Source organism: Mus caroli, chromosome 7 (genome assembly GCF_900094665.2).
Source record: "Mus caroli chromosome 7, CAROLI_EIJ_v1.1, whole genome shotgun sequence".
NCBI lineage: Eukaryota > Metazoa > Chordata > Mammalia > Rodentia > Muridae > Mus > Mus caroli.
In genome coordinates this window covers 133,143,203-133,155,848 of record NC_034576.1, presented here as the reverse complement: position 1 = coordinate 133,155,848, position 12,646 = coordinate 133,143,203, and the positions used below count along the sequence as shown (strand labels likewise).

Sequence of the window (12,646 nt, the reverse complement as noted above, 5' to 3'; positions counted from 1 at the left end):
CTCTCTCTCTCTCTCTCTCTCTCTCTCTCTCTCTCTCTCTCTCTCTGAGAGAAGTACCTATATGTACACAATTCATATAGGAAGGAAGGAGGAAGCAAGGGAGGGAGAAAGGAAGGGAGGGAGGCACAGTAACAACAAGGCACTAATGTTGAGCTGTAGCGCCCTCTTGTCTCCACCACTGGGATGGCAAGAGGGTGATCGGGAGCCTTTTCTGCTTGGAAGGAATTGGAAGGCAAGCAAGACACAGCTCAAAACAAATTTGCTGAGTCCTGTTCTTTTACCCACTGTGTGTCTGTCATGCATTTGAGGGTGTCGCCCAACATAGAGCCACGGATCTCTAAGCAGGTCCACATCTGTTCAGATCTAGCCACAGGCTGGGTCTACATTTCACTCTACTACTGATGTTTTCCAGGCTACCCCACACAGAGTGATCCCTCAGGATTCTCCCGGATGTCCCCAGCCTGGGACATGAATATGGGTAATGAAGGCCAGAAGCTATGCCCCTGGCCTGTTGCTCCTCTGCATGCTGAAAGGGTGTGTGTGTGTGTGTGTGTGTGTGTCTGTGTGCTATCTCATGAGCTCTCTCATAGGAGCTGAAATCTCATCAAGGCTGGTGATGGGCAGCTCTCAGTCATCTCTTGTCAGTGCTGGCAGCTGAACTTCTCCTGCCCTTGGTCCCAAGGGGTCTCACCTAACTCTAGCAACATGTTCATAGTTAGGATCATCCTAGCAGCTACCTGTTGGGATCTGTGTTGGCATTGCCAGCACAGTACCTAGAAGCCGGGGCCTGCCAGCCTGGGTACCTGGCTACATTTCTTTAACTTCTACGATCATCCGTCATATTTCTTCTCCTCAGAAATTTCATGCAAACAGGATTCCTGTCCTAGGCATGGGTACCCTCCCCTGGCCCTTCCCAGCCCATAGCTCTGAACATCTCTGTGTGTCACAAATGGAAAGATGAAGAGTCTTGGAGGAATATAGATGATCATTCTCTTGAAGGTTCTGGAAGCCACAGAGCAAGTCCCTTGCCCTTTTATCATTTCTGTGGCCATGTCACCAAAGCTGTCTGCCTGACTTGAGGGAATCCAGTATGTGGGTAAGCCTATACAGACAATGACCACGCAGACACTTGCCGTGAGAAAGATTATTTATATTCAGTTTGCAGTATTGTAAGAAAAAGTTGACATCGACACTACAGTTGGAGAAAGTTGACTATACATCGGGCAAAGGGAAAGTCTATCTAGAGAAAGCATGGCTGCCACCAGTGCTCAGCTCACAGTTGCCTGTGATTGTAGACACTGGTCTCATTCTCTTATGACATTCTTCCTAGCCATCAGTCTGTAGATCCTGGGAAAACTTGGCCCCCACCTTTCTTCTTTACCATCTCATTGTGCTTGGCTAAGCATTTGTGCTAAGGGAATCCTAGTCGCCATGTATCTGGGTACCAAGTGTCAGGCCCTCATGTCTTCCATCTTTTCTGGGAATCTGTGCTTGTGGAGCCAATGTCTTGGTTGTTTCACTTCACAACTTAGTACTTGGAGGTTGGCCACGGGCAATGTGTGTCCTCCTTCCCAGTGTGAAGGCTGCCACAGCCAGGACCATGGCCAGGAAGGCTCCACCAAAGATGGCTGCAGTAGGGTAGACCGCCTGGGAGCTGGCTGGCTTCTTCACATCCTCCACTGCCAAGTCTGAGGAAGAAGAACAGAGAGCAAGGTGATGGGGTGGGAAAAGGACACAGTCAGAAAAAGGCATCTCGAGGAGACAAGGAACAGGGTAGCCCTTGTCAGGACTTTCCAGTGGGGAGGGATAAAGAGATAGGAGAAGGGGAAACTGAGGCTGCCAGTATCCCAGGTAGCAGCTGAGTGTTGGTCTAGAGAGACTTACCCCCGTTGTCTTCCCAACCAAGAGAGTTAGGGGGGGTTTAGTGGGAACTCGGGCCTTGGCTTTGGGAGAACAATTCTGGGTCTGAAAATGAGTGAGAAGGGAGAGAGTTGTGGCGTTTAAGCCAGTTGGGAAATGGTGATAAGAGTCCCAGGCCAAAGAAATCCAGGACCTGAGCCACTGTAGTGACTTTGGGTATAAAAAGAAACAGGCACCACCTGGCTCCTCGATTTGCCCACTGTCCTATTCTACATAGCCCCATTCCCATCAGAGGCACCGCACACAACTCTGCTCTGACTGTGCCTGTTTGTGTGCTTCCTGCCACACAATGGGCTTCTAGTAAATAGTTAATGAATGAATGGAGAAGAGTCTGGGACCAGGTGTGGGGTGGGGCTAGGATGGGGCATGAAGACAGAGAGCTATCACAGATGGCTCCCACGGGGTGCTGCTGCTGCCCCTTTCTAGAGGTAGGTTTGTAACAATATAACAAATCCACTCTGCCCCTGTCACCCTGGCCATTGTATCTCCCTACCTAGAAGATAGGTAGATCTGGCCCCAGCCTAGGTCAGAGGTCCTAGGAGTCCCACTGTGGACATTTCCTAGTCAATACCCACAACAAAACAACATAGCAGAAATTATTATACCTACCACCTGGTCTAGGAGGGAAGCAAAATGGCCCCTTTTGTGCTAGAACCCCCAACCTCCAGCAGTCAAAACCAATCCATGCTGCCTGCATTTCCACATCCCATCCATTGGTTAATTCAAAACACCTGTCACCATTGTGGTGAGGCATAATATTACCATCAATTATGTTAACAACAAAAACTATAGAACATTCATCAAACATCCAGGGACTTGCACCAGAGAAGGACCATGGCAGTTTAACGAGCATTGCTTTAGCAAGCCCTTGAGAGTCCTAAGAGACATTAACCCTCTCACCTTATAACTGAGGATTCTGGGAGCTCCAAACCCAGAGAATCAAGCCTTCCATGTCACAAATCTTTTGCCTATCACCTACATGTGACCTTAAGTCTTGGGGGAAGGCAGTAACCAGGCCTAATTCATCAACTTGTGTACAGTTTGGGTTGGCCCATAACATTGACAAAAAGCATCCCAAATTCCCCCTTCTCCCTAAAATCATGGGCCCCAGTGGAAGGAAGGATTTGAGGGTAACCACTTACCGAGGCTCCTCTTTTCTTTGCTGGGGGATTGCAACTGGATGGGTCCCAGGACAACATCCACCTTTTCTTGGTAGGAGCCTACATCCCTCTTAGATCTCACTACGCAGCCTCTGTAGCATCGTGAGGAGGTATCATACGCTCGACATACTACCAGTTTACACTGCAGGTACACTGAGGGGAAGCGGTTCAGGAAGTGGAAAGAACTGAACTTAAAGCGGGAGATGCGTGGCGAGGGCGAGGAGTAGGATTGGTAGGTATCATCCCGTACGCATCTGGAAGTAAGGAGAGGAAGGTGTTAGCTTGCAGAAGCATGGACCCACCTTAATCCCCCTGCACTCCACCATCACCTTGGCTGCCTGAGCCTTCAGTGCCTCCACACACTCATTGTGAGGTGTGCACATAAGTCCCAGCGGCTCTGGGTGCCTCACCAGCATGTTGACAGAGCAAATCACCAGCCATGAGGATAAGTTTAGTAGGCCGGAGCAACCAGGGAAGTAGAGAAGGAAATTCAATTTTGGAATCCAAGAGCAAGCCAGAGATAGGAAAGGAAAGGAGATGGCCTCTTCTTCCCTTTCCTTGTCACTAGGCCTTGGCATTCAGATATAAGCTGAACATCTTCTGTGTTCCCTGTCCCCTGATTCCTAGGGCCTCTCTGCTGAGCCCCTCACCAGGCCTGCCCTTATGTAACCACACCTCCATGATGGTGAGTTCTCTCTAAGACCCTACTCCTGTATCGAGTGCTTCCTCTTCCCTCAGGCACCTGCTGGTAATGAAAGAAAACCACCCGGCCAAGCTACTTAAGGAATTCCACTGTGGAAGCAAATGAGGCTGTCTCCAGGGGTCAAACCATGTGAGGCTTATAATAGCAAGGCTGAAGGGGATGTGCTGAAAGAGGAGCAGAAGAATGGGCCTGGGACTTCAGAAAAGGAGTACTTCCTAGGTGGACTGTTCCAGAGCAGCCTGGCTCTCCTAGAGGGTTCGTCCCATGTCAACCTTCCTTCTTCCTCCTCTCTCCCAGAGCTTCCTTCCTGTTTCTACCATCAACTCAACTGCCCTGAAAAACCTAGACTCCTTTTCTTTACTGCAGCCCTATTAGCATGCCAAGTGAAAGGCTAGCCAGAGGTTTGTTCAGAGCTGGGGCATTTGAAAGATCTGGAGTGGGAGTAGGGGTGGAGATGAGGATGAGGGTTGGGGTGAGGGAACTCTAAACCAGCCATAGCTAGTGAATCCCTATGCTCTAGGCTCAGTTGGCATTACAAATGTCATGGCCACAGATATGGCAAAATGTCGCCAGAGTCGAGAAAGAACCTTTAGTAGAGAAGAACTAATCGCTCACTGGTTTGCATCCACTTCAGTCATTCCATATCCATTCAGAGAAACTACTTGGTTGCTGTGATGGCCCAGGGAGTGGCACTATTTGGAGGTGTGGCCTTGTTGGAGTAGGTGTGTCACTGTGGGCATGGGCTTTAAGACCCTATACCTAGCTGTCAGTCTTCCACTAGCAGCCTTCAGATGAAGATGAAGAACTCTCAGCAATGCCTACACCATACCTGTCTAGATGCTGCTGTGCTCCCCTTAATGATAATGGACTGAACCTCTGAACCTGTAAGCCAGCCCCAATTAAATGTTGTCCTTATAAGAGTTGCCTTGGTCATGGTGTCTGTTCACAGCAGTATAACCTTAACTAAGACAGTTACAACTTAGAGCAAGAAGGGTCTAGGTAAGTTTTCTCCTGTTTGCTGCCTCCAACTGGGCAGACTCAAGTAGGATCAACTAGCCAGATTGGACAAGATGATTTTCAGTCTGTTTGCTGAACTGATATTCATATTCAAATAGTTCCTAGGAGGTGAGGCTGTCTTCTTTGGTGTCTCAGGCTGGTGTGAGATTCAAGCCTACTGCCATAATTACTGTCAGCAGTCCCATGGGAGGCGATGGGTACTGAGGTGCCAAGGGCCATACTAGAAGCCAAGAAGCACCATGCCCACCAGCAGAGATTACACACTGGGAACTGGGCTTGTACACCCAGCATGTCAGGCCTCCTCCAAGAGTGCAGGAGCATCACACCTCCCCAAAGAGCCATCTCCAGGGAGGGTAGAGCCGAGGAGATCAGCACAGCCAACCTGGTCTCCAGTGGTTCAACCTCAACATGTCCTGAGCCACAACTTGCATTCCTAATGGATGGAGGATGTGAGGCCCATGTGTACCTTTGCTGCAGTAACCCATCTGGCGAGAATGAAGTGATCTTTCTCATTTAAACTTCCAAACATCTACTTCTTGCCACTATCGCCAGTTAACTTGGGGTGCAGAAACTGACCCAGAGATTTAGATATTTTAGTTTGGATCTGCTCTCAAATCAGTGATTAACCCTAAGACTAGAGTTTGATGACTGAAGATCTAACCCCAGTTTATAACCGACTAGTTGAATGGCCATTGATAAGTCGTTCCTCTCGTCCCTCGTGTTAACAAGAAATGGTGCCTAGTTACCCATCCCCATAGTCAGAAATGTGACTCAGGAGACAGTGTGAGGGTTCCACAAAGGCAAAAGCCATAGGGAGAAAACTCTCTAAACCCAAACCTGTGGGAAGTTCAGTTAGCCAAAAATCTTCATTCCCTGAGCTTTATGGCTACTAATGTGTGAGTTATAAAGCAAAAGTTTGCACCTATCCCACACAGAAGTCCTTACCCACTCCGGATGAGATCATATGTCAAAGATGAGAAGTCATTGGGATGTGGCGAAGCCACACAGGTGTCCACAAACAGAGCCAAAGAGGCATCAGAATGGAGGATTTCGGCCTGAAGGTACAAATTCTGGTCCAGATCCACGTAGTATGGGCTGCTGGTCACTGGAAACAAGAAGGAGGAGGATGTGTAGAAGGAAATGTTCACGTCGAAATTGCCATACTGAACTTCCTGGATATCCACTGTGTTGTTGGTGATGTACATGGTGTTGACCCAGGTGTTCTGCAGCATCTTGCAGCTGACGTGGATATTCAGGTCCTTTCTCCTTTTGATGATGCCGTTTGAAACAACCGCTCTGAGGAAGTTGGAGTAGTTGATGGTCTCGTTGTCAGCCTAACAGGTGAAAGCAGATCGAGTCAGCAAGGATGCTGGTTAGAGAGAGGGAGATGACACAGTCAGACTCCTGCAGAATCCTACAGAGAAGGCACCTGTCTGCACTGTGGCTGCTATTACCTAGGATGGTAATAGCATCAGCTTAGCCAGCAAACTCTCCCCGACTCTCCCACATTCTCTGGCACATGGTGGTAGAGGCCATGATAATCCACACATGTTGCTCTTGCTTGTGACAAAATTAGGGTGTCTGGATGGCCACTGACCTGAAGTGTATCTGACCAAGCTCAGACTCCATGGTTCAGGACTCAGAGCAGGATATTCTGAGCTTATTCATTCTCAACATCTTGGTCTCATACTTATGAGAGGGGCCTGGTAGTACCAACATAGAATGCTTTCTATTTGGAGTGACTGGTGACTTTCTCAGTGTGGTGATTGGCACGGTGGAATTTTCAGGCCATAGAGTTTGCAGTTATAACTGAAGCAGGTCTTGACCCCTGAGGTTGAGACTTCCCCAGAGCCTCATGTGAACATCTGAATGAGGTCATAGCAACCCTGAGCCCATGCCTGCCTTATGTCATTGTGGTATGGAATGATTCACCACTGTGACTTCCACTGGGTGGCAAACTCCTAAGGAGGCTGGTGTCTTGCGCCATTTACTGTATCTGCCACCTTCTGAGCCTTGCTGATAGCCTTATGCCTGGGGCCTGTGAGCATCTCAAGGAAAGGGTGGTGTCCAACAATGTCTCTTTCTCTTTTTTTCTTGGTATAACAGCAGCATCAGTAGCATCTGTAGGAGTCTGTGAAGCAGTTGACATGAATGAAGGGAGCGTCTGGGGAGTACTATGATAAACATAGGGTGTGGCAGGGAGATATAGCCCAGTGGCCAAGAGGACACACATGAACAGTAATTCCTGGAAGCACCATGTCGGGACTGTCTGGCTCCAGTGAGGTAAGCACAAGTGCACCATCACCAGGCTGGGGCTATGGGGCTCTTCACAGCCTGAGTGCTGTGACCCACTTCTCCCAGTCCCTTATGCTTAGAGCCCTGTATGTTGTAAGAGCAGAATAATAGAAGGGTGGCATGGACACTATCCAGAATTTAAAGCAATTGGACTCTTCATAGTGGAAAAAAAAGGTATGGTGGGGCAGGACAGAGCAGAGACAGACAGATAGACACACACGGGGGAGGGGGGTAACAGAGACAGATGAAGAGAGTAAGTTTTCCACTGTAGTCACGTCAGCTGTGAATGGTGAAACTCTGTTCTAATTGGTTGGGACCTGGTCAAGGCCCCATTTGTTGCCAGCACTCATGCAACTTACATATAATTATTTTTTTCCGGGATAAAGACCCTTCTACTTCTTGTCTATTGTTGAGAACTCTACTCTGCATGTGATGTAACCTAAACATAAGACAAGAGCTTTGGGGGTAACTTCGTTGACCCTTCCTTTATCTTTTCGAGCCTGATCTTTCCCTCCACAGACTGACCAAGCCTAGGGCATGGCCAGCCTGATCGACAGAGGGCATCATAGCCTGCACTCCAGACCCAGGTCTGGAGAAAAACCAACAGACAGAACTTTTGCTTTCCAAGTTCTCAGGGGAAGCATACTGTATTTCTTCTGTGAATTCCTCAAAGTTTTAAACCATTCATATTTTGGTACCAATGGTGTTACAAACCACATATGTCTCTCAAAATATATTTAACATGAGTTTACTCATGAAGTCCATATGTCTCTCTGTGACAGAGCTCAGTTCTGAATCTTCTCTAAACAGTAAGCACAGAATGCAAACTTATTTCTTGATTGGAAGGGGCCATTATGACTCTAGATTAAAATTCTTCTTAGGCATCTGCCCAGGTAGAAACACAACCAATGTGACAGAAAGTCCTATGTGTGAATCTACTGAGAGACCTGGGTTCTCAGTGCCCTGGCATGCCTTTCACTGTGAGAAAGCTCACCCATTCTGTGACACCAGCCAACACATCACCTTCCCAGTGTGTGGCAACCTGACAAAGCCATGAATAGCCTGCTACAGAGCACACTGACTCCACAGTTCCTGAGTATTTGTCCCTGGACACTTGGCTAAGCTTCTCTAAGATTTTTTATCTCCTGTGATTAAGAGAGGATAAAGGCTTCCTGAGACTTTTATAAGTCATGTAGAAGTCTCAGTTCAGTGCCCTGGCATACCTAATAGTTGTTGATACTACCATAAAGTCTTAGGTTCTGTACCAGAACACCAAGGATGGCAAAGGCAATTAAAATTAGACCTGCCTCTGAAGCACTCAGTTTGGTAGGTTCTGCAGCTGTTTCATAAGTGGGGAGAAAGAATGCAGCAAGTGCTACCCAGGCTCATTCCAGTTAGAACAGGCAGGGCTGGCATGCTGGTTAGATGCCCTCAGTGATATATGAAGTGCCACCAGCAAGCTGCTGAGATGTTCAATTCTCCAGGCTGCACATTTGAAAAAATGAGCAGTAATCACCGTCAGTGGCTGACTCACCAAAGGCTGGAGATGACATGTTTAACTTAAAGAGCAAAATAACAAGACCAGCTGTGTGTCAGGAATCGGAAGGAATCCGTAGTCCTTCACCCAGTGCCTGGCTGATACACATTCTTCTCTGTGAGTAGCTCATCTCACCCACTAAATTCTGAAGGAACTCCTGGGTGTTTGACCAGATCCTCACACACAGCCATAGGGATGGCCCAAGGCCCGCCTTATTGGCTGAGTGCCCACTTCCTCTCTCAGTGTGTACTGTGTGTCAGAGGAATGGGAAGGAATGCCCTTTAGCCCTCCACACAGTTCAAATGCTTATCACGTGTCTGCTGCGTTACAGGCATCTGAACTTGTCTGTCCTGTACATACCACCATAGTAAGACACACCACTTTTCCATTGCCCAAGCATCTCCATCCTGCTAACCTAGAAGCAGGCCACCCATGAAACCCTTTTTCCTCTTGCACAGCCATTCTCTTTTGCTAAATTTAGTATGAATGGGGCATTTCTATCTAATAGTGATATACATAAAATTTTTGTCTATCTCTTCTGTGTTTGGCTTCTTTTTCTTAGCAGAATGTTTCTAAGAGCCTTGACTTGTGGTGTCAGCCCTATTGTATTGGTCTACATGGCTTTGGTCAATGGACCTGATCTCTCTCCATTCAATATCCTCACTTCTAAAGTGGGGCTGACAATGCAAGAGTACTTGTTAAGAATTTGGGCGTAGCCAGACATGGTATTGTGAGTCTTTAATCCTCAAGAGGCAAAGGTAGGCAGATTTTTGTGAGTTCAAAGCCAAATCTGGTCTACATAGCCATCAAGAACTGCATGGAGAAACTTTGCTTCAAAACATAAAATAAAATAATAAAATAACATTTTGGGGAGTACAACATGGACTCAGCACAGTGCCTTCCACTGACAGGATGACAACAGGGCAGTCTATGTTAAAATCACCAAGACTCAAGCAAATCAAGATGGGTGACCACTCTACTAGTCCTGTATAAACCATGATGGCCCATGGGCCACACTACTCAAAATGCCAAGCAGGGTACATGCTTTTGTAAGTCAATATTCAGTAGTCCATTATGAATTTTGTAGATGACAATGTCATAGTATGATGTCAAAGCATTGCCCCACCACCACCACTCCTGTTGGCCACTCAAGAAATGGCAACTGTGGCAACTAAGTGAGTGTGAGTCTCAGAGGGCACTGGCTTCCTCAAAGGCATAACAACACATTTGACAGCTGATGGCTGTTGTAGACCTTAGGTATGTAAAGTGTATTTGTACCTTTGGTTTAGGGGCCTCTGCTTCTTTGACACATCCCAAATGAAACCATATGAAAATTTCTTATTCTGCAAACTCTCAAGCTTCTCCTGGGTGCTGTGTGAGTGGCTTAGTGCTCCCTCTGTGTGAGTGGCTTAGTGCTCCCTCTGTGTGAGTGGCTGCCTGCTGAGTGCTCCCTCTGCTGGACACTACTGGATTCCCCATTTTCTTCCTCTGCATTCCTCCTATTTAGAAGTAGCTATAGCTACTGTACCAGAGGCTTCAGTCTCCCTTCTGGTGTTCTGATTACATCCCAGCCATAACTTGCAGATCTCCAGGATTCTAGAAGCGTGGCAGCCATCACTGTGATAAGTCATACTCAGGGCTGGTGAGATGGCTAAGTGGGTAAATGAACTTGCTGCCAAGCCTAACAATCTGAGTTCTAGTCCCATGATCCACATGGTAGAAGGAAAATCCCAACTCCCATAGGTTGTTTTTTGAGCTCCATATGCATGCAGAGGCATGCTAAAACACACACACACACACACACACACACACACACACACACATTTTTGACCAAAGAAAGCATGCTCAGTGAGAAACAGAGTGGGCCGTGCCAGGCTTACCTGTTTGATTGTGCCACAGCCTGTGTAGGGAATTGTGAATATGACCTCCCTCTGTGTTATCTGGGGCTGACAGTGGTAACTGGAGTTCCAACCAGGTATGACAAGATCCCTGGCAGAATAGCCCATGGACTGAAGGTAGCTTCTGCTCACACTGGCTTGCATGTGATTTGACTGACAAAGGAGATCTGAAGGGCAAGATCAGAGCATGCAGAGTCAGGATTCCAAACCCACAACCCTTATGAGGGTCTTTCCCCAGCTAAAGAAACGCAGATCAAGATGGCTGACTCACATGGTTCACACATGACATTCATGCTCAAAACAGAGTCACTATGGCTCCAAAGGGTACCCTATGGCTACACTCAACATCATCTCAGGATTGCCCAATGAGGTATAGGATTTTCTGATGTGGACCTGATAAGATTTTTAAATATCCAAAACATTTGTTGCCAAGTTAGCATTCTCCCATGAAGTAAAGCAACTGTACAATAAGACAGTAGTGATGGCGTTAGGTAGTGTACTTTAGCTAAGGAGAAAATCGATGCCTCTGATTCTGACCAGCTAGAGACCATGGTTCTCTCCATGCTCAGCCCTTCACCAATGTAGATATAGGTTCGTGTAACATCTCAAACTGGACCCATAGATTCTCTGTTGCAGTAGTCCACCTCTGTTAAGGTGTCCAACTTTATCCATCTTCAGACAGAAGCCAGATGTGTTAGGTCTCAGGACATGGCCAGTGATTTGTACTCTGAAGGGCCTGGTGTCACCCACAACTCCTTCTGGCACTGTCTTCTCACTGTCTATTGAGAACATCATCTTATACCTTCATATTCTTTGCCAACCACAATAAGGCCAGGACAACTCTCATCAGCCAATGCAGGCCCTTGGCACTCTTTTAGACATCCAGAGCCCCAAGACTCACCACACAGTCTCTCTCAATTGACAGTGCATGAACTCAGTCACAGGGGCCGTGGTTGTTCTAATATTTTATGTTACAACTCCAGGAAAATACAGGAGCCGTAGGCTCTCGGTGGTGCCCGCAGTCCTAACAAGTCATTGTTCTAAGAAGGGAACTTACTGGTGGTGTTATTGTCAAGGTCTGAGTAGTAGTTAGCCTGGAACCCTCTTGCAGTAATACTGTGATCCGTGATGAAGCGAATTGACATGAAGTTGGATGTTGAGGTGAAAGAGCCCATGGCCCCATCACAAACCCGGGCAATGAGAGGTGAACTCTGGTGGGGGCCATCAAAAATCTCTATATAATCATAGCTGCAGCCTCTTTCCAGCCTGGAGAGACAAAAGGAGCAATTGATGAGCGCTCAGGCCTCAGGAGCCTTTGCCATGGAGACCCTAACCAGGGTTATTGACTTTCATTATTTGAAGGGAAAGAGGATTTTCTTAAATCCAGGGGAATTAATCTTGCCAAGACTGCCATGGCTTGTCTTCGTACTGCCCTCTAAGGCCACATGTAAGAGATCTATAATCTCTCTCCCTGACTGCCCTTTAAACCAACACAGGAAGGTCACAAGAGAAACCTTGATTTGTTCCTTCAAAGTGCTTCCAGGTCCCTTCCAGAATAAAACAAGTGCCAATGACATCAGAGTGGTGGGGATGAACAGAGAAAGAAATAAACCCTGGACCTCTGTAATGCTCAGATCTCTCAGCCACTAAGATAGACACTGTGCGCTATGGATACCGAAGAGGGTGCTGGTAGTGTCACACGGAGCACTGAATGGGGAAAGCATAGTTCATAAAAGGTCACAAGCAGTGGACACTGCTCTTGGGGTGCTAAAGAAATCTGGCATGGTTTCTTGGCCATCTGGGCCACTCGCCTCCTGGAATGATGTGTATCTTAGTGAGCTCTTGTAGATGTATCCCTGCTCAAGAACATTTTCCTTTGTAAGCATATGGATGGTGCCAAATGCAGCAGTTAATACTAGCACCCTGGATCCTAGGGACTCACAGGAAGGAAGGGGTCGATGAGGAAAGGTCTGCACAGGACAGGCACACTTGTATATTGTGCTCCCAAGACTGACATTACCCAAGTCACAGATCCTCCCTTCCTCCCGCTGAGAATACTCTAAGTATTCTCTCTCTCTCTCTCTCTCTCTCTCTCTCTCTCTCTCTCTCTCTCTCT

At 47.4% G+C, this 12,646-nt stretch overlaps 1 protein-coding gene across 1 annotated transcript in view; it reads right to left on the bottom strand.

Moving 5' to 3' along the window:
- Window positions 1-1,129: 1,129 nt before the first annotated feature.
- Window positions 1,130-12,646, bottom strand: part of Dmbt1 (deleted in malignant brain tumors 1) — a 109,378-nt gene continuing 97,861 nt past the window's right edge. The window contains exons 25-29 of the mRNA XM_021167095.1: window positions 11,588-11,796; window positions 10,513-10,697; window positions 5,746-6,134; window positions 3,063-3,334; window positions 1,130-1,688 (exon numbers count right to left, since the gene is read on the bottom strand). Of these exons, the coding sequence (XP_021022754.1) occupies window positions 1,522-1,688; window positions 3,063-3,334; window positions 5,746-6,134; window positions 10,513-10,697; window positions 11,588-11,796 (1,222 nt within the window). The 3' untranslated portion in view covers window positions 1,130-1,521. The remainder of the gene's footprint in view (window positions 1,689-3,062; window positions 3,335-5,745; window positions 6,135-10,512; window positions 10,698-11,587; window positions 11,797-12,646) is intronic.